General features: G+C 38.0%; 3 protein-coding genes across 4 annotated transcripts in view; all 3 read right to left on the bottom strand.

Annotated features, from left to right (window-relative positions):
- The window catches only part of Cbr-rnr-2, a gene marked incomplete at both ends in the record, with an annotated part of 2970 nt that extends 1211 nt beyond the window's left edge, over positions 1-1759 (bottom strand). Inside the window, 3 exons of the mRNA XM_002642522.1 lie at positions 874-1229; positions 1276-1593; positions 1715-1759. Coding sequence (XP_002642568.1) covers positions 874-1229; positions 1276-1593; positions 1715-1759 — 719 coding nt within the window. The remainder of the gene's footprint in view (positions 1-873; positions 1230-1275; positions 1594-1714) is intronic.
- A 3051-nt stretch (positions 1760-4810) lies between these two features.
- Cbr-unc-79 lies at positions 4811-10543 on the bottom strand (the record flags this gene model as incomplete). The annotated part of the gene is made up of 10 exons (XM_045244441.1): positions 4811-4946; positions 5352-5491; positions 5910-6343; positions 6591-6900; positions 6948-7360; positions 7396-7715; positions 7963-8263; positions 9918-10148; positions 10201-10268; positions 10320-10543. 10 exons carry the CDS (start codon positions 10541-10543, stop codon positions 4811-4813), a joined length of 2577 nt encoding a protein of 858 aa, XP_045096967.1.
- A 2358-nt stretch (positions 10544-12901) lies between these two features.
- On the bottom strand, positions 12902-19583 carry Cbr-unc-79.2 (the record flags this gene model as incomplete). 2 transcript variants are annotated; one of them, XM_045244442.1, is made up of 10 exons in its annotated part: positions 12902-13321; positions 13727-14689; positions 15021-15103; positions 15159-15474; positions 15544-16122; positions 16703-17239; positions 18777-18949; positions 19069-19183; positions 19231-19358; positions 19406-19583. In XM_045244442.1, the coding sequence occupies 10 exons, from the start codon at positions 19581-19583 to the stop codon at positions 12902-12904; spliced, it is 3492 nt and encodes a 1163-aa protein (XP_045096968.1). The 2 variants fall into 2 exon arrangements, with proteins under 2 accessions (XP_045096968.1, XP_002642566.1); XM_002642520.1 differs by lacking the exons at positions 15021-15103; positions 15159-15474; positions 15544-16122; ... (3 more) ...; positions 19231-19358; positions 19406-19583 and having other exon boundaries at positions 13121-13321; positions 13727-14236.
- Between the last annotated feature and the right edge of the window lie 8301 nt (positions 19584-27884).

Genomic DNA, 27884 nt, shown 5'->3' on the forward strand with positions numbered 1-27884 from the left:
CCCAAATTTTTTGATTTGGCGCCAAAATGCGGGTGTCCCAAAGGAAGGGAAACAAGGCGTTTTTTCCTAAGCCTATAATTTTAAACAAAAACCAAACATTTTGAAAAAAAAATTTCAGCCGAAATGTGCGATTTTCATTGATTTTCGCCAATTTCAGTATTTTTCTGGCTGAAATTTTTTTCAGATTTTTCCGTTTTTTTTAAAATTATAGGCTTAGGTAAAAACCCCTTGTTTTCTTTCCACTGGGACATCCGAAAATGGCGCCAAATTCAAAAAATTTGGGTGCCCTCAACTACGGTAGCGCCAACGTTTTAGCCTAAGCCTAAAATGAAGAAGCAAATAACAGGAATTTGTAATTTTTTATATTATTTTATACTTTCTAGAGGTCCAGACGCCTCAAAAATATTTCTAACATGCTTACTATTAGAATTAATGCGCAAGTCAGAAAATGCCAAAAAAGTCAAAAAAGAGTTCCCCCTCCCCCCAACCAACATAGCGCCATTTCCAGAAAGTTCGAAGCATCTTAAGCGTTGTTAAGTCGTCAGTCAGCCGCTACGCCGACACGCGACGAGTCCAAAACTACTAGAATTCAGCGTACACGGAGCTGCGCCCGGCGCTTTTCGTGCAAGGAGTTGGCACCCCGCCAAGCCAGCATTTTTTCGAAATAAAAATTCCAATTTTCAAGCCAAATTGCAGCCGCGTCGCGAGCCGCAGCGCGCCCAAGAGAATTGAGATAAATTTGAATGCATGTAAGCTGTTGCACCTCCGTGTTGTCGCAAATTTGGCTGCGCGCCTAAACTTTCAAAACGTGTTCGAAGCGCTAGCCGCTACGCCGACACGCGACGCGTTCAAAATTACTAGAACCCAGCTCACCTCGAGATCAGCTCGTTGGAATGTGTCAAACCTGGCATCAGACCGCGCTTCTTGAGCCAGAAAATCGATGCGAACGATCCGCTAAAGAAGATGCCCTCGACGGCGGCGAATGCGATCAGCCGTTCGGCGAACGAGGCCTTGGTGTCGGAAATCCAACGAAGCGCCCAGTCGGCCTTCTTCTTGATGAACTCGAACTCGAAGATGGCGTTGAACAGCTTCATGCGCTCCTTCTCATCGCGGATGTAGGTCTCGATGAGCTTTGAGTACATCTCCGAGTGAATATTCTCGATGGCGATTTGGAATCCGTAGAAGAAGCGCGCCTCGGAGACTTTGACTTCGTTCGAGAAGCGTTCGCACTAGAAAAGAAGCTTCATTTAGGGCTTAAAGGGCATTTCAGCTTACCAAGTTCTCATTAACAATACCATCGGAGGCGGCGAAGAAGGCGAGCACGCGGGAGATGAAGTACTGCTCATCGCCATTCATCTTCTCCCAATCGTTCATATCTTTGCCCAAATCCACCTCCTCGACAGTCCAAAACGAGGCGACGGCCTTCTTGTAGAACTGCCAAATCTCATGGTGTCGCAGCGGGAAGATCACGAAACGATTGTCCAGGTCCTGGAGCAGTGGCTCGTCGGCGTCCAGCGCGTTGCCTTTTGGCTCGATCGACAGCTTGGTGAGGTCTTGAATCTTCTTCTTCGATTGGTGCTGGTGCTGTGCTGGCTGTAATGTCATACAAATTGAAATGAGGGAAAAGCGAAGGAGAAAAGGGGAAAAGAGCCGAATTGTCGTGGAATCTGGCACATTTCCTGGTGCAGACACCCTCAGAGCTCCTGGTGCTCACCTCCGCATTCTCCTTCTCGACATTTTGAATCTCGGCCAGTGTCATCCTGGTTTAGTAGTGGTGGTTAGTGCCGGCGAGTCTGAAAATATGCTGTTTTTGAATAAAAATTTCCAAAAAAGAGGAGAAAAAGAGAAGTAGAGCATTAGTGGTCAGCTGATTCAGGGTCAAGGCACGGAAAGGAATGAATGAAGAACCGAGTGACCGCCGCGTTCTTTTATACCGTCCTCGCTCCTCGCCAAATAGGCGGGACGTACCGCCAGCACCACCACCGTGCCTACGTCACGAATGGTGACCCCTAGGAGGGTGTCATTCCGATCGGAGGGTGTCATTTGTGACGTCACAGGTACTGTTCGGATTGTATATGCCTTCAGAAGACATTCGTGACGTCAGCAAATGAGAAATTAGAGCAGATGATGCAAATATGGGTCATGATTTGAATGGAGAGGTGTGTGCCGATCAGAAAATGACCAGCCGATAAGACAGCTGACCGGTGAAAAGGCGCGAAAACACCAATTTAAATATTTTGAGAAAAAGACGCTTTCAAGGTAAATTATCAGAATTCGAGGAGAGATAGGCTTCCGAATTATAGATAATAATCCCAAAAACTGAAAAAAAACCGGATTTTTAAGATTTGAGGAGAAATACGGCGTGCTGGATGAGTTAAGAGCAGGTTAAGACATCGGCCGATAAGACAGCTGACCAGTGGGAAGAGGGCGCGAAAACAGAAATTTGAAGTTTGCATTTTTGCGAGAAAGCGACACTTTGAAAGCTAGCTCTGTATGTAGCGATTAGAAAATAGTCAATTTTTCAGAAATCGAGAAGAAACACGCTTCGAAAGCTTTCGAATTTTTGCTAAAAATCCCAAAAACTGAAAGAAAAAACCCTGATTTTTAGGATTCGAGGAGAAATAAGCTTCGAAAGCTTTCGAATTTTAGCTAAAAAACCTTAAATTCTAGATAAATGTGGAAGAAAAAACCAGATTTTTAGGATTCGAGATGATATACGAAGCGCTAGGAGGTGAAATACGCTTTGAAAGCTTTCCAATTTTAGCTAAAATTCCCAAAAATTGAAGGAAAAACTCAGATTTTTAGAATTATACGAATCACTAGACAAGAAGAACAACCCCAGCAGACAACAAAAAGTGAAATGAGAACCGAATGAAGGGGAGAAGCGGTCTCTCTCGCGCCAAAATCGTTTTCGAATTCAAAATTTGGCGCGCGCGCGCGCGGAGAGCGAGAAGCAGAGACGGAGAGAAACGGCGCCAGCCGCGTACGTCTGAATGATCAGTGCTGATAAAAAGTGGGAAGGAGACGGAGGTCATTGTACTTGGAGTGTGTGTGAAATTTGGTAGATTAATTGGCACTTCTTCCGATTGAACTCGTCGTTTGAAGTTCATTTTTTTTGAATGGAAATGTAGGGAAACCCGAATAAGTTCCTTTAAATTACTGTATTTTCGTTGCGAGACCCTTTCTTTCTATAAAAAATCAAATAAAGCTCCTTTAAATTACGGTATTTTCGGGGGCAATACCCACTGAAATTTCAAGCAAGTTCATTATTTTTTCCAAGGAAAATATGCAGTTTTAGCTTGAAATTTACGAAAACCTGAAAGAAAAATCTCTGAAAAAGCTTTTCGATGCGAAAGTTTCAAATATTTATCGCCTGCTCGTCTCATTGTTTTCCTCCCAATTCGTCATCTTCTTCACTGAATTTTAGCGAAAAAAATCAGATTTCAAGCCCGATTTTGTCACATTATGCAACTGAAAACCTGTTCTAATCGTAAAATTAGATTTTTTCAGCGAGTTCCGAGCTCGAAAAAAAGCAAATCGAGTTAAATAATTTTAGCAATCCCTTTTTGACTATACAATGTGTTTCTCCTTTAAAATTCAGGAATCAGTTGAGCCGAGTTATTGATTCTTAGCTTTTTTTATTCGGAGAAAAATCGTTTTGGAGTTGCTGACTTGAATTAAAAAAAACGAAAAAATTGTTTTGATTCTCCGGTGAAAGCATTAGAGTAATAACCATTAAGACTTTATTCAGGTAAAATAAAATGTTTAGTAGTAATTAATTTGAAACGGTAAAAATAACGGAAACAAATGTTATTGTACCATTACGAAATTCAATTTTAGCGAAAATCCCATAACAATTCTTGACAGTGTATTCCATTTCTCTACCTGCTCCTTCTGCTTATAATCCTTTCAACAAGACATTCAAATCTGCAATGGTTTCCCCAAAAACCGCCAGTTTCTTCAATTTTGGAAAGGATCCCGGCGCTATGTTGGTTGGGGGGGGGGGCACTTTTTTCTTACTTTTTTGGCATTTTCTGACTTGCGCATTAATTTTAAGCATGTTAGAAATATTTTTGAGGTGTCTGGACCTCCAGAAAGTATAAAATAATATGATAAAATACAGATTCCTGTTATTTGCTTCTTTATTTTAGGCTTAGGCTAAAACGCACGTGCTAGCGTAGTTGGGAGGGCACCCAAATTTTTTGAATTTGGCGCCATTTTCGGATGTCCCAGTGGAAACAAAACAAGGGTTTTTTGCCTAAGCCTATAATTTTAAAAAAAACGAAAAAAAATTGAAAAAAAATTTCAGCCAGAAAAATACTGAAATTGGCGAAAATCAGTGAAAATCGCACATTTTGGCTGAAATTTTTTTTAATGTCTGGTTTTTGTTTGAAATTATAGGCTTAGGCAAAAACGCCTTGTTTCCCTTCCTCTGGGACACCCGCATTTTGGCGCCAAATTCAAAAAATTTGGGTGCCCCAACTCACAAAAGCCGAAATAGGTGACAAATGCAAATCACATCAAAAATGCTGATTGAGAATGCTTCATTTCCGAATGAAAAAGAGAGAAGTCCCTTTGATTCTTATTTGGATGAAATTCTCATTTTTATTTTGATTGTTATTTTTGATCTCCCTGCTTGAAATTTCAAATAAACCAAAATTGAGCAAAAAACGAGATTTATTGAGAAAAGGTTCTTGTGAAAGTGGGGGAAGTTTTTGAAAGCACCGAAAAATCGTAATGAGTGATGATAGTGTTGAAATTCGAAAAAAATGGACATGAAACCCGTAAAATCAATATTTTTTGAAAAGATTTAGACAGTGTAGTAAGGCGATGCAGCTGATGTTTGAAGTTCCACTTGGGAAATCTTGTAGCGAACTTTTTTGAGCCATTCGGTGACAAGCGGAGCTTCCAGAGATGGTTGGTTTTGGCAAGAATCGAGTTTCATTCTGGAACAAAAAAGCTTTATTACCGTATTTCCTCTAATAGCCCTTGCACTTTGAGCTCAATTATCTCGGTTCCTATTAAAAATATCAAGAAAAAACCAACTAACAAAATGCTTATCATAAAATCAGAAACAATTATTAGTTGATCATTTTTTGATGTCTCTTACAGTAACCAAGATAATTTGAGTCAAGGTTGAGAGTGTGGTGGCTAGCGTAAAAATTGGGATAATATTGTCGATGCTCTGACTCAATTATCTCGGTTCCTTTGAGAGAAATCAAAATGTGGTCAATTGATAAAATGTTTATCATAATATCAGTAAAACTTTATCAATTGATCACTTTTTAATATCTCTCATAGCAACCGAGATAAGTGAGCTCAAAGTGCATATTAGAATTACAGGCTCTTACCTGAGTTGATTCGGAATCTGAGAATGATAGGCGGTGAGAATCGGCGCCCACATTGAGTATAATTGACACAGAAGTGCCGAATTCACTTGTTGAAGTGCTTGAATTGTGTTGAGAAAATGGAGATTGACCATGTCGGCGAGCTGAAAATGAGATCCTTCTCTACTCAAAAACTGAAATATGCTCAAATTTTGATATCAAACGAAAGACCTCAAAATTTGCTATCGAATAGTCTAAAAACTATTTTTTGGCTCTATTAATCTCGCAGATACAGTAGTTTTGATTTTGAACTTAAAGAGACGCAGAGAAACGAGACACACCGACTTCTCTGAGTCTCTCCCTCTTGGGCGCGTGAGGGTATTTTAGTTTGAACTTAATTATCTCGGTTCCTATAAGAGATATCGAAAAGTGCTCAACTAACAAAATGTTTATCATAATATCAGTAACATTTTACAGAATAACCACTTTTGATATCTCTCATAGGAACCGAAAAAATTAAGCTCAAAGTGCACGTATTGGTAATTGGGGTCAAAAATGACATTCCGAATAACAAAAACTCACCACTTTCGAATGACTCAACAACTGCAAAATCGCTGGGGTCACTCGTGCCCAGAAATCGATCAAATGTGCGAATGCTGTCGTCGAGCTGTACGTAGCAGCTCTTTCACAATAGACGGTCCATAGCTGGCAAAGATGGAAGGCATGGAAGAGAGCAGACATGTGTACCACAGATTGCTTTGACTGATCCGCAAATCCAGCCAATACAAAATGAATGTAATCTGCCATATGCTGACTACACTCGATTGGTACCGGCAGACAAGAGTGGTTGGCGTGAAGAGCTCCTAGAAGGAGCCAGGAGAGCACACGGACGTTAGTGACACTATCCGCAAAGGCTCCTGGAGCGGCTTGAGTGACAGAAGGAGGGGACATGAGCCATGGGATGAAACGGATGACGGTACGGCAGTCACGAGCATTGGAGCGAGACATTTCGACAGCTTAAAAAGAATGTTTGGTAAATATTGTTAATACTGTGAAACCTGAGGCTTAACTACTGTCAAGTTTGAGCTGAACTACTTGCACTTTGAGCTTGATTATCTAGCTCCTTATGAGAGATATTGAAAAGTCAACTAACAAAATGTTGAAAATATTATGACAAACATTTTATCCGTTGACAAATTTTTGATATCTCTCACAGGAACCGAGACATGCGAGCTCAAAGATTCCCTTTCCTTTCAATCTTACCAATAGCCTCTGCTAGCTTGACCTTCAAATCTCCACCAAGCGCATCTGAATTGGTCTCTTTTTTCAATTTTGCTATCACATGAAGGTCCGCAATAAAGTCCAAAACTTCGAACAAAAATGGTCGGATAGCTTCAGACGCGGCTGTATTAAACTGATCGTCCAACAACGGAACTTCGATATCCTCTCCAGTGTCCTGTAGTACCATATTGGCAATTGTGACGTAGTTGGCTTCATGGAGCTTGGACTTAAACTTGATGGATTGCATGAGCTCAGTGACAACGGCGCGGGTCACACATTGCTTGTCGCGTTCCTAAAAATGCGAAATTGTGAGCTCGTGACCTAGGAAAAATATCTTACTCTTATCAACGCTCTATTACAGGCGGTGCAAACTCCTAGAAGTGATTCTAGGGACACCTCTGCACCGTGTAGGGATTCTGAGAGCCATTTGGAGAATGCTTCTACAAGAGAGACTGGAGACTTGGCGTTGGTCGTTAGAACTTGAACTTTTAGGACATGAGTCATTACGATAATGACGTTTTCAATTTCAGCACGTGTTGGAGCGGTGGTGGTATCGGCGGAGATCGCTGTATGATACTTCTTGAAGAACGTCTCCATATGCGTTGCCAAATTCTGCCACGCATTGCCATACATATCCAAGGAGATCTCAACGATGTAATACGCCAGATTCTTCATGATCAATCTCACAGATCCCGGCCAACTTTCATCAAGATCTTCCATGAGGATTTGCATAAAGTACACTGGGGACAGCTCTGGAAAATCGGCAAGAGATAAAGCTATGACGGACCAGAAGGCTTCGGGTCGTGGGATTTTGGTGTCGAATAGCTGGAGACAAATCGCAGGGTGGAGAGATGATGGAGGGAAACACGGAGCATTTGTTTAGCAACAGAGCGAGAATTGGCTGGAACGAACATCTCGGTTGAGTGCCATGGGTACATTGGGGTGTCGATGAGCCGTGTTACAGTATAAAGGATCTTGAAAAGGATCGGCGCTGCCATAGAGGGTTCGCGGTGTAGAAATGTTTCCAGTGCTATCAAACACAATGAGACAGTTTCCTCGTCGAACATCTCGATGGCTTCGTTGCAGTGACCACATCGGAGGGCGCAGCTGAAAATTCAAGAGTAAAAAAGGTGCAAAGGATGTACATGGGATCTTGGGGTACACATACCGACACGCGCAATTGAGCTCAATTTTCTCTGCTCCTATGAAAGATAAAATCTGTTAACTAATAAAATGTTGTTCATGTTTTGATAAACATTTTATCAGTTGACAAAATTTTGATATCTCTTACAGGAAGCAAAAAAAGCTGCGCCAATGAAAAGTGCGCTCTAAAATCTTAAAGTCTAGTCCTTACCTCTTCTTCACCACCTCAATTGCACTTTTCTTCCGCTTGACTTCCTGTACCATCGTACTCCTCTTCCTAGATAACACTGGCTCCGGTGCCAGCCCCTCTGGCTCCACAATCGTCGGCTGCATAACCCGAACTGCACCAACTTGAATAATTCCCTCCGCTGCTGGTGTTGCTTCTTTGATAGTGGTTACTGTAAGAGATTCCGGTCGAATCAGCTCTGCTCTTCCACCATCGTCCTCTTCGATCTCATCCCAGGTGTCGATTTCGTTGGATGCTTCGGCGTCGGAACACTCGTGAACTTGATCTGGAAAAATGAAGTTATTTTCAAAAACTGATTTTCTTTAGCACAAATTTTAAACACATTGAGAATCGTCCCTCTTCAGCGCTCGTTTCAGGTTGGATTTTTTAAAGACGCATAACTTTTTTGAAAATTGAAATTTTTGGAAAATTCAAATTGGAACATGTATAACTTTAAAAAAAACTTCAAAATGATATACATGATGTCTAGTTTCAAAATCTCGAAAACTGAGGAAATGGAGGCTGAACCACAGATAGCCGATTTGTTGGGGATAAATAAACAGTCATATTTAAAAAATACTCAGAATTTTTTCAAAATCCAAGCTCAAGTTTATTTGAATTAAGATTTGTAGTTCTTGATTTAAAAATGTTGCTTTTTAACTTGACCCATTTCTCAAATATACCATTTTGTAGCCCATTTCAAGTACTACATTTCACAATTTGAATTTTTCGAATATTCAAATTTCCATTTCAATTTCTCTGAGTTTTTTAGAGCGTACTAAACAAAAATAGAACTTTAATTTTGTAGTTGACAACTTGTTTGTGGAATTTCATCCAAATAAGATAAGCCGCTTGAACCGAACCTGAAGAGAATGTCACCTAAGTGCTTCTCAAAAGCAATGATCTCAAAGTCGTGGTTCAACTTTGAGCCATTTTTTCTCGGTTCCTGTAAAAGATAGCAAAAAGGGATCAACTGATAAAATGTTTGGCATAATATCAGTAATATTTTAACAGTTAAAAAAATTTGATATCTCAAGAAGGAAACGATATAATCAGAATCAAAGGGACTTCTCTCTTTTTCAAAAAGAAATTTTGAGTATTATTTAAAAGAAAAGAAGGAAGAAAAACTGGTTTAGAAACTCAGGAATCTAAACTATAAAGGAAGAGGGAAGCGAAGGGAAGAATCAGTTCTCCCTTTCTCAGGGTTCCAGAAAGGGGAGGGAGCTCCGGCTGGAGCCAGGGGGTCATGGGCCCTCGGTCCATGGCTTAGATTTCAATTTTTAGGTCATGATCTAGATTTCAATTTCTGGGTCATGACCTAGATTTCAATTTTTAGGTCATGATCTAGATTTCAATTTCTGGGTCATGACCTAGATTTCAATTTTTAGTTCATGACCTAGATTCCAATTTCTGGGTCATGACCTAGATTTCAATTTTTAGTTCATGAACTAGATTTCAATTTCTGGGTCATGACCTAGATTTCAATTTTTAGGTCGTGACCTCGATTTCAATTTCTGGGTCATGACCTAGATTTCAATTTTTAGTTCATGAACTAGATTCCAATTTCTGGGTCATGACCTAGATTTCATTTTTTAGGTCGTGACCTCGATTTCTATTTTCAGGCCATGCCCTTCTTTTACAGCATTTTTCCTAGGCTTCTAAACCAATTCACGTATTTTTTGGGTTTACTATTAATTCAAACAAGTAGTTTTTTCTCTTTTTTTGCCCACGCTTTTAAACAATACTTCAATTTCTTTTTGAAAAAAAAAGAAGTTATTTTGATCCTAATTATATCGTTTCCCGTTTAAGATATCGAATTTTTTTCAAGTAGTAAAATATTACTGATAGTATGCTAAACATTTTATCAGTTGATCGCTTTTTGATATATCTCACAGGAAGCTAGATAAATTGGCTCCAAATGAAAGCCCCTTCCGACTCACTTTGCAACGTTTTGACCACAATTCCAATGAGCCTAACGATATTCTCACTGACTGGGAGTTGATCAAATCGATATTTATACAGAATCAAAATCAGCGAATGCAACCATAAATGCCTTGTGTGTTGGGTCAAAAGCGCCAGAGAGTAATTCGTCACATTCTGATCGGATGCCAGTTTTTGAGGGCTTGGAAGATGGATAAGCAGCTGGACTACAGTAGGAAGTAGTTGGTTTCCTGGAATTAAAAATATAAAATTTGAAATCTTTTTTTTTCTGTATGTAAATACCTGTGTGCAAATTCATATCCAGAATTTCAGGCAACCCACTGATGAAGGCGTTGCAGACGGCGGCTTTTCTGAAGGACCAGCCAATTTATTTTAAAAAATTAAAGCTACAGTAATCCTACCGTAATCTGGCTGGCGGAATCGTGAAACACTTTTCGGTACTACTGTACCCTAACAGGGTATTAAAGTGTCGAAAAACGAGAGATTGCTTTTTGGCATTTGCCTTCTCATCAGTAGGCGTCGAATTCTTATTGGAGAGAAAAGTGACAAAAAGTGAGACGACCAGGTATACGGTATGTCTTTCCGGGTTCTCCATATCCACCACTCGATTGAACAATAAGCACATATTGCTCTCCTCGTCGGTGAACTCTCGAAGTCTACCGTAACCTCCTGGAATATTAAAATTATTGGGGTTGGGCGGGAAATTAAAATTTTTCAAACCAAATTCCATATCCAAAAAAATCCCAAAAACCAAAAAAAGAAACTGAAACAAAAAACTAAACCAAAGAAACTAAAGGTCCCATTTTTCCAAAAAATTTCAAAAAACCCCAAATAATAACTTTCATGCATAGAAGATTACTGTATGTGTAGGGGTATACGGTGGGGGATATAGATTTCAAAAAGCGAAAGAAAACAGGGAATATTTGGGATCACCAATAGAAGCGTGATGGAGAAGAAGCGGTGTAGAAGCCGATGGGGTACCATATGGGAGAGGTATGGTACAGGGGTATGGTAGCCATGGTGGAGAAAAGGTACCATAATGGTATTACATATAACAATTATGGTAACAAGGTTCCAATATGGTAATCAAGGTGCACATATGGTATCCTTGATGCCAATGTGGTAACAAAGATCCCATATGGTTGCCATGATTCCCATATGGTATCCATGATTTACATATAGCGTCCATGATTCCCATATGGTATCACGGATGCCTTAAATGGTAACCCATGATTTTCATATGAAATCCATTATTCCCATATGGTTTTCATGATTTCAATATGGTACCATAGTCGGCATATGTCAACAGTGCATCTTCAATACCCATGCACCGATATGGTACCAAACCACCCCATATGGTACCCATCATATAAAACATATCCACACATGCACGTACCATGCCCATAGTTGGCGGTGACCGATGAATTGGGTGAGGAGACGTCGTCGTTCATCGGATTATTCATATTTGCCGCTGAAAATTTATGGAAACCTGTGGAAAGTGTGTTAAAGAAAATAGAGGTGGTGATTGTATTCGTGTGTGTGGGGGATAGAATAGAAGTAGAAAAAAGGCAAAAAGTTGAAAAAAAGAAGAAGAAGAAGAAGAAGACGTTAGACAAACCGACAGACAAACATTCTGGACAGGAAAAAAATGAAGATAGATTCACAGAAAAAAAAATTAGGATGAAAAGTGTTAGATGCAAAACTGAGAAAAGTTAGAATCGAAACATAAAATATTAGAGAAAAAAATGAGAATGTGAGTGAAAATAATGGAAAGAGCAGAGAAAATTAATGTGCACGTGCTGCTGAAAAACACACAAAAAGCTAGAGATTTGGATTCGATTTTTTTGTTGCAAATAGGTGAATTTTCCACATTTTTCTAGAAATTTTCAAAGTTATTCAGAATTCGTGAACTCCCGAATTCTTCGATTTTTCAGATTTTCCAAGAATTTCCAATTTTTAAAATTGCTGATTTTTTTCACAACTTCTGAAGTTTTGAATTTTTGAATTGCTAGAATCTCCAAAAATATTAATTTTCTGAGTTTTCTGCGGTTTTTCAAAATTATGAAACTTTCGAATTTTCGATTTTTTCTAATCTTGACTTTTTATTTATCGAAAATATTACATTTCTGAGTTTCTATTTTTTTCAAATTCTGAATTTCCGAAATTCAGAAATTCGGAATTTTTTAAAATCTTCCAATTTCTAGCCCTTTTTTTTCGATATTCTGGTATTTTCTTCGAACCCATATGTCTCACTTCCTGTAAAAGATATCAAAAAGTGGTCAACTAATAATATATTATTGATTTTATGATAAAAATTTTCACAGTTGACCACTTTTTGATACCTTTCATAGGAATTGAGATAAATTGGGCCAAAGTAGCCAACCTGAAAGCTAAACAGGTCAAACTTGCAGGCACCTTCTAATAGAGGTTTTACAGTTTTTTTTCATAAAAAGTAGGATTCTATAAAATCGCAAACTCCGCTAAAAATCATGCTCTCTGAAAAAAACCCATGCAAAAGGTAAAGTGAGTAAATCGGGGGGACGGGGTGCACACATACACATCAATCCTCCAGCCGTTGCGACGCCTCCCGACGTCATCATAGAAACCAACGAAGCGGCGCCAAGTGCCACGTCAGCCGCCATCTCTCTCCATCGATTGACCACACGGACCATGGTGACCACTTTCAGAATTTTGACACGTGCCGATAGCGCGGCTTCTGATAGACGTCCACGACGTCTCCATCGTGCCACACGTGACGATAGGTGGATATCTGTATGGGTGGTGAATAGAAGGGGTTGGCTTGGTGCCTAAGGGGGTTAGACATTTAAGGGTTAGAATTTGTACACGGACGGAATGTTTAGAGAAGTGGTTAAAGGGAACATTTTTGCAGAGAGAGAAGGCACGGTGAGAAGAGAGAGAGAGAGAGAGAGAGAGAGAGAGTATTAGAGAGAGCGAAAACATTTAAATCCATATAATTCCATTTTTAGTAAGCTACTAGCGTACCTGGATCCGATGGTAGATGTGCCAACTGATGTTTCATCCCATCGTACTGTTTTAAATGACGGACTATGGATCTAGCGGTGGCGGCGTTTTCAATTGCAGTTCTAGCTTTTGAAACTTTCCGTTGGTATAGTTCGGACATTGGGTCGGTGTGCATAAGATCTGAACAAAAAGTTGAATCCTCAAATAAGAAACATGTTTTACCTTGCACAAAAATGTTCTCCTCGGTCTGACTGGACAACTGACTTTCCAACACGAGGGTCTCAAATCGTTGAATGAAAAAGTCAAAAGTCAGTGTTGTCTGGTCAGGTAGGAGGATTGACATCATAGTGATTGCATGGATGATCAGTGGGCGGTCCACAATGCAATGATCGAATTGGGATTCGAAGCACATACAGATAAGCTGGAAATTTTAGATATTGCAGTTCAGGATTTGTAGAATTTTTGGCGTTTGACATAAACACTGTAACAGAAGGAACCCTTCCCTTTGACCCAATTTATCTTGGTAACTGTGAGATATATCAATAAGTGGTCAAATAACAAAATATACATTATAATATCAGTAACATTTTATTAGTTTGTTACTTTTTGATATCACTTACGGTAACCGAGATAAATTGACTCAAAGCTTAAAGAGCTCGCGATAGTAGGGTCCCTTGACGGTGACCCAATGTATTTCAGTTACCGTATGAGATATCAAAAAGTAGTCAACTAACAAAATATTTCCAGTATCATAATGAACATTCTATCAGTTGACAAATTTTTGATTTCTGCTATAGGAATTAAGATATTTGAGCTCAAAACTTACTTTCAATGTATGACTTGGCATCGCCCTCAACGCAATGATTGCTCTTTGAGCCACTGATGGATTCGGATCGTGTAGCGAAGCGATAAAATGATAGAAAACCGACGCCAAACACGTCTGCACCACTTTATTCGCCTTTACAGGCGCCGTTTTGATCATTTGTGCCAGCACATATGCCTTCCCGACAGCATCAAATCTCACATTCCACTGTGGAGACGTAAAATCTCGATGGACCATTTTCCAGAACATTTCCTCTCCTTGCGGTAGTGTCATTGCATGAAGCAAGAGATGCGTAGCCAGCTCGCCAACTTGTATGTAGTCTGACCGTAGCCGCTCCCAAAGCTTCGGAACCATTTGATTCTCCTGCGTCCATATCAGAAATCCACGATGCTCACGTCTAGCGTTGCTTAGCGCTTCACAATGGAGGCAGAGATATTTGATGGATGACATTACAAAAAACTCGACGTCAGGCTCCACAGCTACATCTAGGCAGGCTAATAGAGAGTGAATCATTTTGAGTTGCGGTGGGAGTTGCTCAAAACTAAATCGGAATCGCCCTACACTAGTAATCCAGAAATCACTAGGTGGTTGTTTCTGAACAGGAGTCTGCGGAGTCTGCACAATTTGCCCCTTGATGCTAGGGTGTACTGTAGTACTTGTCACCACTTGGCCAGTTTCCAAAACGTTATCATGGGTTACTGCCTCGGCCATAGCCACCTCCATTTCCTCGCATGGAAGGATTCCCACGAATTCGCACTCCTCGACTTCTTCCTCTTGTTCACAGGCTTGGGCGACGCACATTGTTTGGGTTTGGAGATTGTCGGGGAATGGTTTTGAAGGGGCTGAGGTTCCTGGAGATGTTCCTTTGCTTCCAGTTTCGGTTAGAGGAGAAAGCATAGAACTTCCGGGCGCCGTGGGGGTGTCTGATGTTTGATCGTCATAGATAGCGTCCTCGTCGACGGTGGTCTGAAAGACAAAGTGTTTGGGAAGGTGGTTTGTAATCTACTTTTTCCTTGTGATCTTTTTTTGTAGATCGTGATTTTTATAATTCTTGAGATCCAGCGATCTGATTCTCCCTGACAAGAAAGTTGAACACCTCACGACAATAGTTCAAGAACCATCGAACATCTAACGATCATAACTCATGAACCGTACTTATCTCGGTCCCTGTGAAAAATATCAAAAATCGGTCAACTGATAAAATGTTTGTGATATTAAGTTTAACATTATCTCAGTTGGTCATATTTTGATACATTTCACAGGAAGCGAGAAAAATAGCTTCAAAACAAAAACTTACAATAATCGCAACTTCTCGCTTCGGACAAACTTTTTGTGTGATATTCATGACCATTTGCTGCACAAACGCCGTTTGTTGACACTCTGAAACCTTTTTCTGTATTGATATATGCTCGTCCAGACGTCTTCAAAAACTCACGCTGACAATCTGCAAATCCATCCAGCTCTGGATCGTGACAAGAGTGCGGTACCGCCCTTATCGGTATGGACACCAACAATTGCATACACTCAAAAAGTTTGTCGATCAATACCGGAGTCATTGTCCTCTCCGCATCGTTCAGTTTCATCTGAAGCACCAGTGTGTCCACGAGAACCACGTGTACAGACATCTCCTCCTCCTCCAGGTCGTTTTCAGAAAGGGGCGGGATTTCAATAGAGCGAAGTTTCTGTAGACACCGATTGAAGTTGTCAAGGATCATGGGTAGGGGGATAGTGATGTCCAGACGGGAGAGTTGCTGAAATATGTCTCATCATTTTTTAAGCTCTTTTTTTCAAGAGGATCCTGGCAGGATCCTAAAACTCACATGTAACCATTGCAGCGCGTTGAACATTTCCTCATAATCATCTCCTCCGATTCTATCAGTCATAAATCCATAAACCTCGGCTGTTTCAAAAGGTAAAGGACATAAATCTGGCTCGAAAATCTTGCAAAGCAGAACCTTCAACTCTGGCTGGTTGTCTTCTGTACAATCATTGACAATCGCTTCCAACCAACGAGGCATCACTCGGGACCACGTCTCCACACTAACGACGTCATAAGGCATGAGGGCCAGAAGACGTCCCAGACCTTCTTTGATTCGATCTATCACAGGCCGTCCGTCATGCTCCTCGCATTCACCACAGAGACTTGAGATGAACACTTGGTTATGGACACGCATTCCAATGTTGATCCAATCGGAGACAAAGTCGGTTTTCAGTTGTTCTAGAGATGCACCCATTGAGTCGGATGGAAGAAGAGCTGTTGTTGCGAACCATTCGAAGACGTTCTGCATTATGTAGCCGATTGCACGGGGATCGGCTGATTCGTTTGGTGGGCAGAGACCAGCCATTAGCCAAACGCCGAAACGACTAAGCATTCGACGTTCGTCAGCCATTTTGTCGATCTGGAAATTAGAGTGTTTTCGAAGTTCAGTTTTGAAAGGAAGTTATGGAAAAATCTGGGAAATTCAGAATCTTAAAATTTTTCAATTTTTTAACAATTCAGGAACTTTCTAAAATTTGAAAAAAAGCCAGAAAATTAAAAAACCCTTAAACTCCTGGGTAATTATGAAAGATCCTAGAAAATTCGGAAATTAAGAATCTTGGAGATTCTAGAAAAATTTTAAGAATTTGAAATTCGGAAATCCCGGAAATTTCCTAAAATACAATAGAAAACTGAAAACTTAAAAAATTTAGGAATTTGAATAATTTCAAAAGCTTTTAAAATAGTTTGAGAATTTCTAGAAAATTCTGGAAAATATGAAAACTCAGAAATTCGCGATTTCAAAGAAAAATGATTATTGAAAAAACGAAAGTTTCGGAGAAATTAAGAAAAATCCAAAGAAATTCAATTTCAAAAATTCGAAAAGTGTTTTCTAAAAATTGAAAATTTCTAAAATTTCAAGAAAATTATCGAAAATTCTGAAATTAAATTTTTTGTAAAAAGCGAATTTTGCTTTTATTTGCTTTTTTCCTTATCCTTACCTCCTTGCCCATGGACGTTCCTCCATCCAACTGCCTCAACCATTTCGGTTTCTTCCCCTCTCCCTCACTCCCTTCAAACATTGTCGTTTCCCTTAACAACTTCACAATACTCTCAACCGTCGGCCATTGATCATCAGTCGACCATACAACTCCACTTCCCTGATGTTGCAAATGTTTTATCGTTCCCTCTTCGTGTACCAAAGTACTGCAATCCATACACAACCTCATTGGCACATGATTGTGTCCTCTGGTACACTCATGAGAGCAGCATATTGTCACAGCTAGTCTGGATTGTGACTGACATTCTACCCTTTGACACGTAGCATTTGATGCTGGCATGGGTTGAGCAATGTGTTGAGTGACGACTTTTCGCTCTCCAGTCACTTGTTCCGCGCATTTTCGACAGAGAAAAATCGGTGGAGAGGTGTCTGCTACATCGGCACATATCACTGGGTCATAGCATCGTTTTACACTAGGCGACTTGTCTGAGCAACCGGCAGATTGGCATTGGATCGTTCGCCAGGCATGTACGCGGTACTGGAATTCAATAGGGGTTGTTTTAGGAAAGTTTTGGATGTGTTCAGATTTTAATTCGATCGAATTTTTATTTTAGAGTGCCAGTGAGATTCAATCGTTCAAGCTTCAAGGTTCAAACTGAAGCGCAAGCTCCGAACCATTCTACTTGTTCACCAAGCCATAACTCAGCTCAAACTTAGAATTTCTGTTTGAATTTTATATTAAAATGTAGAACTTGCGGAGATCTACAAAATGATATTAAAATTGACTAAATTTGGTTGCGAAGTTTCAAATCAGAGGCCGCCGATGAACCAATGCTACCATGGCCGATTTTTCCGGCCTGGCTGTTTCACGAGTGCTGGTTGAAAACTTGGCATTCAAGTATGATTGTATTATGTATTATTGTGTAGACCTTATTAAGTTCTATATTTCACTTTTTGATTCAACAAGATATTTGAAATTTGAGCGAAATTATGAGCTGTCAAGTAGTTGGTATCGGTCCACTCGATGGCATAGAGCGACTTCCTGTAGTCTATTTGGAGCTCTGTTATCTAGGTTCTCACAAGATATATCAAAATGTTGTCAACTGATAAAATGTTCATCAAAATATCATCAATATTTTATCAGTTGACAGATTTTTGATATATTGCATAGGAACCAAGATAGTTGAGCTCAAAGCGCAGGTAAGGCATAGAGTTTCGTCTCGCGAGAAATTTCTTTCAAAACTCGCAATTTCTTGCTTTTGTCTTGTCTTGCGTCGTCTCGTTTCGTCTCGCACAAATGCTTGGCTCGTCTCGTTCTCGCAAATGCTCGCGATTTCGCGTTTCACGTGCGAGACTCGCATTTTTCATGCGAGGATTGCAAGTCTCGCAATTTGTCTCGCATAAAAGAGTAGCCGGAAATAATAACGTTCATAACTTGGAACAAACTCATCCGAAACATGTGAAAATTTTTTTGAAAAGTACAGTAAAGCCAGATATGTCCAGAATGACTTTTAAATAACGGAATCCAGAAAAATCGATACTTCACGGAATCAAAATGTCAATGTCAGAAATATCATAAAATATAAAATAAAGAATATCAGGAAAAACTTTTCTGACAAACGGAATCCGGAATGAAACAATTTTCTCGGAATCCATAATCCGGAATCCGGACAAATAAAAATTTCACGGAATCCGGAATCTGGAATCTGGATCCCGGAATCCGGAATTTTATTCCGGATTCCGTTTCTCAAAAAAGTTATTCCTGATATTTCTGACATTGACATTTTGATTCCGTGATGTATCGATTTTTCCGGATTCCGTATTTTAAAAGTCATTCTGGACATATGTGGCTGTACTGTACTTTTCACAAAAATTTTCACACGTTTTAAGTTTGTTCCAAGTTATGAACGTTACTATTTCCAGGTACTCTATTATGCGAGACAAATTGCGAGACTTGCATGCGAGTCTTGCACGTGAAACGAGAAATTGCGAGCATTTGAATTCTCGTTCTTGTCGAACGCCAGTGCTCGCGAGACGGAACTCTAGTAAGGCATGACGATTCAAGTTTCACAAACCTGTATCGTTTTCCTATGCAAAATCTGTGGATTCGGAAATGGCCAATAGTGAAAAAGCAGGTTTGCAGCTGCCACTCTACTTTCACACGTCCCTTTTGCAATCACTTGTAGAAGGTCCTGATAGACACCTTGCGAACTGTTCATGGCCGCTTCGACGATCCACGTGTGGAGGCCTGAAGACCGGAACTTTAAAGAACTGTATCTGGTGAATCATTAGAGCAAATCAAATGCTTTTTTTTAATTAATAAATTTTCAAAAAACATTTTTTTAACATTTTCAAAGAAAAACTTACTAGGGTCATGTGTCTGCTGTAGAACTAGCATTAGTACTCCAGGCACGCTTAGCTTCACATATGTCTCCTCGTTGATGGCAAAAGGGAAAACACAATCAGCTAGGAGGTGAACAATCTGGAAATTTCTACTTTTGTTTTTGGCTACAGTAATCTTTCTCATACCTGCTTATCTAACTCTCTGGGAAAGACACCAAGTTGACTTGCCAACAAGAGTGGAAGTTGTTCCAGTGAGTCTCTTTCCAGAAAAATCATCAGTGCTTTTATTGTGTCTAGAATTGCTTCTCCTATTGCTGAAAATCACGGACATCAGGATTGAGAGACACCCAGATAGACAAACCTTGTGGCTGAATGGTAATTAACGGAAAAACGTCTAGAAGATTGACTATGGCATAGTATAAAGCTGAATAATTGAGGTTTGGGTACAAGTTCCATCGTGCGGCGTCCGATGAAAACTTCTCACAGTAGTTGGTCTGTGTGGCAGGAAAATCTTTGAGGAACCTGAAAAAAGACGACATCTGGATACACAGATTTATAGAGGGATGTTTTCTCTAAAAAAGTATAGTTTCCAGTTCATAATCCCATCGATTCATCTTGCTCGGTCATTTTCTAAACCCCCTGGTTTTTCGTTTTTCTCTTATCTACTTTTTCTATCTAGAAACGGAACGAAAAAGAAGAGAAAACGACGGGGATTAATTTCCAGTTAATTACAAAACGAAAGGGTTCGCTCCTTTTTTTGGTTTTGCAGAAAAGGAACAACGTCATTATTTTATTTACTAGAAAAAATGGAGATCTGCTCTTTTTCTGATTCTCTCTGGAAAGTTCGTTTCCTAGACTTTCCCCGGTTTTAACTCAAGAACCAGCTAAGCTATCAAGAAGATTTCAACTAACAAAATGCGTAAAATTTTATAAGAATTATTTTGTTAATCGACACAAATTTTGTAGCTACGTTAGTTTTTGTGGTAGAGACGCAGAAAAGGAGAATACCGTAAACTCTGCAATATGACCTCTTCGCCTCCATAATCTAACTTTGACCGTATTTTTCTCGGTTCCTGTGAAAAATAACAAAAAGTGATCAACTAACAAAATGTTACTGATATTATGATAAACAGTTTATCAGTTGACCACTTTTCAATATCTGTTAGAGCAACCAAGATGGATAAGGTCAAAAGGAGCCACCGGAAAACGTTCAATTTGACCCCCACCCTCCTTTAACCGTCAACTTCGAGCCAGCTTATCTCGGTCCCTGTGATAGATAGCAGAAAGTGATAAACTAATAAAATGTTCACCATAAAGCAACAAATATTTTTTAATTAGTTTAAGTTTAATATCTCTTACAGTAACCGAGATAAATTAGGGAAACCGGAAAACTTGCAATATGGCACCCCCCCCCCTTTTAACCGCTAACTTCGTGCCACCTTATCTCGGACCCTGTGAAAGATATCAAAAAGTAGTCAATTAACAAAATTTTGCTGATATTATGATGAACATTTTGTCAGTTAACAACTTCTCGATATCTTCTACAGGAACAGAGATAAATGAGGTCCAAGGTTTCCTAACTGAAAACCCATGCTAAAAAAGGGGGTGCCCCCCCTTTCTTGCATAGTTTTTTCATTTTCCTACTTATCTTGAAAATTTTTGCACATTCACAATCACTAAATTAACAGCTTCAAAATGAATAAAGACGCTCTGTCTGTTTTGGCTCGATTTCGATTTTTCGAGGTTCCATGCGCCATTAAAGTCCAAAATTCAAAGTTGACCGAAATAGGTCGTGTTTGGGCTCGTTTTGAAGCTCGAGATTTGGCAAGTTTCTAAATTTAAATTGTATCAAAATTTCTTCAGGCTATAATGGGGCACGGTAGTATTTCCAACGCTTTTCTCAATCGTTTTCCAAAGCACAGTTTCTTTCCACTTTCCCATTTGTTTCTTGAATTTTTAGTTCCAAATTTGTGATCACAGAGACCCCAAAGATGCTTTTTCTTCTTCCAAAATAAGAAATTCTTGGTCCAAGAGCATGAAAAAAGCAAGCTCTAAAAAAGGAAGAGCGCTTGTTCCGGTTGCCCAATTCAAAATTCAAATTGGCGCATGAAAACGCAACGACGAAGCAAGCATCTTAGAGCCAAAAGAGACAAAACTACTAAAAAGAAGAGCAAGAAGAAACTCAGAATTCAAGTAGTGGTGGAAAGGCCAAAAACCTAAAAAGTTAATTAAGTTTTCGATCGCGAGAAATTACTCTTCAATTACGCCCGCTTTCTACTACCAATTCACTCTGAATTGGCACCAAAACAATGCGAAAATAGTGTGTGATGGGTGAGAGACGCAGATGTGAAGAAACACTCGGTGAAAGGTTAAAGAAAATTTTGTGTATTTTGCTACTTCTTTGTTTTGAGGAAGAAGCAAAAACGATGTAGTCGAAAGAGCTTCATTATCTCGGTTCCTATAAGAGATATCAGAAATCTGTCAACTGATAAAATGTTGATGATAATATGATTAACATTTTATTTGTTGATCAATTTTTGATATTGTTTACAGAAACTGGAAATATGAAGCTCAAAGTTCGAGTAGCCTCCAGCTGACAGCTATGGTGGCGCCAGCTGTGCGACCAATAAAGTGAAACTTCGAGTGAGCCCAAATCGTGTTCTATGGTAGACGATTATCGGGATTTTGTATTATTTATATTATTTTGAAGCTCTGGAAATTCCCTGTGTCATAAAAATCATTTCCCTAGGTACAATTAGAATCAAGTTATGATCGTTGGATATTTGACTACTGTATTTGCTTTAAAGCTCGGCCAAAAATTCGGGGGGTACAATGATTCGGGGGTACAAGGGGGTACAACTGATTTAGAGGTACAAAATTGGTGATTCGGGGGTACAAAATTCGTGGGTACAAAAATTCGGGAGTACAACGATTCGGGGGTACAAACTATCAATGATTCTGGGGTACAACTTATTTCATTTAGGGGTACAACGTTTGTGATCCGGGGTACAATTTTTTTTGAGGGAGTTTCTGAATTCCTGAATTTCAGAGCTTGAAAATCTCTAAATTTTTGGAATTTCAGAACTTTGGAATTTTAGTATTTAGGAATCTGAAAATTTCGGAACTTCAGAATCTGAGAATCTCAGAATTTCAGAACTTCAGAATGTCAATATTTCTGAATTTTCAATAATTACGGCAGAAATTTTCTTCATTGTCTTCAGAATTCTTAGAATTCCAGAATTCGGAATCTGAGAACTTCGGAACTTCAGAATCTCAGTATTTCAGAACTTTGGAACTTCAGTATATCGGTATCTGAGAATTTCGAACGACAGAAAATTTTCACTTCTCATTGTCACATTGTTCTTTTTGACAATAAGCTAAACTTGACAAATTTTACAAACTCAGTTTTTAATGCTTAATTTAAGTTCAAAACCCAGCCGATACTTTTCTCAATGCCAATTTTTCTCATTTCCTTGTTTTTTCAATTCTATTTCAATTCCCTTTGTTTCTCAATATTCCTTCGTCTTTTTTCCAATTTTTCTCAATTTTCCTCAATTTTCGCGGTAATTCAAATTTTTCTCCTTTGTAAACAATTTTCTATATCATTGATTGAAGGAAACAATCACAATTTAGCTATTTCCCACAAAATTCGAAAATCCCAAAAATTCACCCAAAGTGAGTTATTTTCTATCGAAAATTGTTCGAACAGGCCATAAAACATTTCAAAAATTGTGAATTAATTTTTTTCGATCAATTACCACGAAAATTTGAGCAAAAATGATGAAAAACGAAGAAAATCCAAAAAATAACATTTGCGAGCGATGACGTCATCAGCCATGGCCGTGGCCGAGCTGCGGGGTTTTCTCTTCCATGGGAAAAGTTTCGCGAAATTTAGTCTTTTCGCAATTCCCATTTTTCTCCGTTTTCCTTCGTTTTTCATCATTTTTGCTCACATTTTTGTGGCAATTTATCGAAAAAAAATCAATTTTAAAGTTTTTGTAATGTTTTATGCCTGTTCGAACGATTTTCGAAAGAAAATAGCTCATTTTGGGCCAATTTTTGGGATGTTTGAAATTTTGTGGGAAAATCACTGAATTGTGATTGTTTCCTTCAATCAAGGATCTAGAAAATCATTTAAAAATGAGAAAAATTTGAATTATCGCGAAAATTGAGGAAAATTAAGAAAAATTGGGAAAAACGGAAAATTGGGAAAAAACGAAGGAATAAAAATTGGAAGTGAGGAAAGTATCGACTGGCATTAAAATCCGTTTGTAAAATTTTTTAAAATCATTTCACAGTTCTCCATTGTCTTTCTTGAAATATTGAGATTCTGAAGTCCTGAAGTTTTGAAATTCCGAAGTTCTGAGATTTTGAAGTTTTAGCATTCTCAGATTCTGAAGATCCGAAATTCTCTGATTCTCAGATTCTGAAGTTACGGAATTCTCAGATTGCGAATTCTACAATTCCAAAGTTCTGAAATTCTGAGATTTCGAAGTTCTGAAATTCTGAGATTTCGAAGTTCTGAAATTCTGAGATTTCGAAGTTCTGAAATTCGGGAATTCTTAGATTCTCAGATTCTGAAGTTCCACCAATTTTGTACCCCTAAATCAGTTGTACACCCCTTGTACCCCCGAATCATTGTACCCTCCGAATTTTTTGCCTTAAAGCTCTGTACAAACACTTTGAGCTCATTTATCTTGGTTCTTGTGAAAGATATCAAAATTTTGCAAACTGATAAAATATTGCTGATATCCGGATAAATGATTTATCAGTTAAAACTTTTTTGTATTTTTAAAGCAACCGAGATTATTGAGCTCAAAGTGTGTACTTTGAGATTATAAGGTGGGTAGAGTATCAGATCAAATACGGTATCCGTTTAGCTTCGTAATGAATCACTGTACAATTTTCATGATTTCAATTTATTATTTTCTTAGAACCAATAAAATGTGCTACAAAATGAAATATGAGTCAATGTTCTATCCCAAATTTGAAAAAAGTTATGATCTTTTAAAAATTTGAAATTCACATTTTGAGAATTTTTTTCGCCCGTTTTTTTTCTCCCTACGATCACTATTAAAAATCTTAAGTACCATTTTTTTGGAATGTTAGTACAAAATACTTGGTCCCAAGTAGTCATTCACATTTCCTGAATGGGGACCCAAAAAGAATTGTCCCTATTTTTTTTGGATGAGGCTTCTCCTCGTTTTTATGGATTTTCGAATATGAAATTTGAGAGCACATCCAACATCTGGTTGCCATAAAATTCCGCATAAAGAATAGAGAACATAAAACTTTTGAAATTCCAGCTCGAGCAAAAGTCTTTGACCTACCCGATAAGTGTCTGTTGAAAGTATCTGAGCGTCGTGATGATTTCAGCGTTCGACGGTGGCTGCTGATTTGTGGATAATCTGATTTGGAATTCCGACAGTGTGCGGATCTTTGCCGAGACTGAAAATTTTTGAAAATTGATTTTTTGAAAAATCAAAATCTTTTTCTAGCTTTCCAGCTTAATTTTGACAAGAGTTATAGGGATTTCAGTCAGTATTTTTTTTTCAAAATTATGATTTTTGAATACCCGCGATAATTAGTAAATTAGCAACTTCTTGAAAAATCACAACAAACTAAAAATCACAAATTGTAATAAAGCATAACATTACCTGTATTTCAAGCTAAAAATCGCTGTTCTACCTAGGTTTTGAAAGAAGTTGCAGTGATTTTAATAATGGTTTTTTGAGTACTCGCGTTAATTAGTTAATGATCAATTTTAGGCAATTTAGCACAAATTGAAGTTAGCATTTTGTGATAACCATTAAAATGTCATGTTTTTCGAGCTATAAATCAATTTTCTAGATTGATTTCTAAGAAAGTTATACCGGTATTACTTTTCAAAATATTGATTATTTGAGTACCAAACGTTAATTAGTTAATGATCAATCCAACGGAATTTTAAACAAAAATTTGAAACTATCATTTTTGAATTGATCATGAAATTTCCTATGTTTTCTAGCTAAACTCAGCATTAAAGCTCTAATTAGAGTTCCTTTACAGATGTTTCAAGAAAAAAATCCTTAATTTTTTTTCAAAAATTCTGAAACTTACAAGTATAATATTTCAGTAAGAAAGCCATTCTACACTAAGCCTCCCTAGATACAAAACAGACTGAAAAGCGAGAGTCTGAGCACACAGCAATAGGCTCCGCCCACTTTTGTGTGAAGGGGTGGGAGGGGAGGCGGACGGAAATGCCCTCCAGTTTGTGTCCCCCCACCCAGAGTCCTCTTCTTTTTTCTTCTTTTTTTTTGCTACTGGAAGAAATAGAAGGCTTTTTGGGTTTTGGTTTTCATTAGCTTCTGCTTTTCGCCTTCTCTTCTCTTTTCTCATTAACCATCCCTCTGCTCTTTTTCACTTTTCAATTTAGTTCTCAATTGAAACTGCAAAAGAAGAGAAGAGAACCAAAACACTTTTGGCGCGGTTTCAATTTTCATTTTCTATCTATCCTTCCCTCGACTTATCCTATATGCGACTCTATTCTTTATGGTTTTACTGGTAGAAAATTTATAAAACTTGAATTTAAGCTTGAAAAATTGAAAAATGGGTTATTAAACTTTCAACAGTTTTAACTCAAGAATCAGACGAGTTATCAAAATGATACTAACTACCAAAGTACTTACAATTTTATGAAAATAATTTTATCAGTAGACAAAAATTTAAGAGATACTGTATTTTTGGTAGTGATGAAATGTTACTGATATTATGATGAATGTTTTGAAAATTTATTACTTTTTGATATCTTTTACAGAAATCGAGAAAAATGAGATCGTAGGTTTCATAGAGGAAACCCTTTAATATTAACTTTGAGTCAATTTATCTCGGTTCCTGTAAGAGATATTGAAAAGTGATCAATTAACAAAATGTTGCTGATATTATGATAAATTTTTTTATCTGTTGACCACTTTTCAGCATCATGCCCAGGAAACGAGATAAATCGCTTTGAAGTTTACAATTAGAGCGAATTCACAGGTTTTTCTGTGTTTCACTTCCTTAGAAAATCGAGATAAATTTTAAGATTTGTTGACAATAACCAAACGTTTTGATTTTCGAACCCTTTTTTTAACGTTTTCAAATTTCAATACTTTTTTGTCAATTTTCAGAATTATGGCTATGGAAAATACCAATAATCAAAAAGACAAGAGATTTTAAAAGTAAGTCCTTTTTAGAATTTTTTCAGAAAAATAATGATTTTGATTAATTTCTTGGGTTTTCATTTTTCAAATGTGGCTCCTACGAAATTTCCAGAAACTTGTGGAAATTACTGTAACTCAACTTTGACTCTATTTATCTCAATTTTTGTAAGAGGTATCAAAATGGTCTACTGACAAAATGTTAAGCATAATTTTAAAAATATTTTGTTCGTTGCCAACTTTTTGCTATCTGTTGCAACAACGGAGATAAATTGGCTCAAAGATGACAGCATGTAGGCTCTTTTGTTGTGAACCTTCTAATTTAACACTGATTAACCGTTAAATTCAAGCCAATTTATCTCGGTTTTTGTGATAGATATCAAAAAGCAGTCAACAAACAAAATGTTTAGCATAATATCAAAAACTTTTTAAAATTGACCTCCTATTGATACCTCTCACAGGAAACGAGAAAATTTGGCTCAAATTGGCACAGGTCACTACTGAATGGTGTGACGTTTTACAGCAATTTCTATTCTGACCTTTGGTATTATAAGTTTAGTACCGTAGTCTCTGAAATTTTCAGTTTTTCGAAGCAATTACCTCGTTATTCAGACTCGCTAACAACCCTTTTCCAAAATCGTTTTGACACTTACACCCATTCAAAAAGTCAGTCACCAGAGACCTCGTATTAGCTCATAAACGGAAATTCGTAGTGGCACGTTCTGCATATGCTCGAGTAATTTTCTGCGAAATTTCAAAGATTTATATTTTTCGGCTCAATTTTGCGGGCTAGGGCGATCTGGGGGAATGGACTCAAAAACTCATTCAAAAATTGAATCAAAACACGAAAAGTTATGAAGGAGAATAAGAATAACGCTTCTTCATTGATATAAACTCTCAAAAGTTCAAAATAACAAAAAACCTAATTATCTTAAAAGCCCTTTATGAAAAGAATAAATTATAGGAGTCGTCTTATTATTCTTGGCGGTATGAAAGTTTGAATTTCAGAATTTTCAGGAGAATTCTAAATTTAGCTGTCTATATTTTCCCTGTTCAGTAGGCTATTATCTCAATAACTTAAAAGGAATTATAATGGGAGGTCCGATAAAAAAATATAAAGTTAATTAAGGTAATTATTTTTGAAGCCTCTTTCAAAATTCCTCGTATGGATCGGCGGAGTAAGACATAATAATCTTGGTTTTTGTTCGAAATGTCTAGAAGTAGGCAAAAAAAAACAAAAAATCACATTTTGGGAATTTTGAAAAAGAACGCCTGACTTCAAAATCGGAGATTTTTCGTTAAAAAAAAATATGAAAACTAAAATTTTAATTTGAGATCTGAAATTTAAGAACCAAAGAGTGTCCGTCCTGATACTTTACAAAATTAGAAAGAAATTAAATTTTTCTAGATTTTATAGTCAAAAGAAGCTCAATTTTTACTGTTTTTGAGTTGTTATGAGACGAAAAAAACAATAGTTTGTTAACTGATATTTTTCTCAAAAGGCATTAAAAAATCCAGGTTTGTAATAATTTCGTCCGGGAAATCTCCAGTTTTCAATTCGAAATTTGTTATAACCTAAAAATTTCGGCTCTTTCAGGAAAGAACGGTCCCAAAGCGGGACCGTCGGTCCCAACAAACTTAGACAACGGTCCCATTGTTTCG

This window comes from Caenorhabditis briggsae, assembly GCF_000004555.2.
Source record: "Caenorhabditis briggsae complete genome, chrIII, whole genome shotgun sequence".
NCBI classification, from domain to species: domain Eukaryota; kingdom Metazoa; phylum Nematoda; class Chromadorea; order Rhabditida; family Rhabditidae; genus Caenorhabditis; species Caenorhabditis briggsae.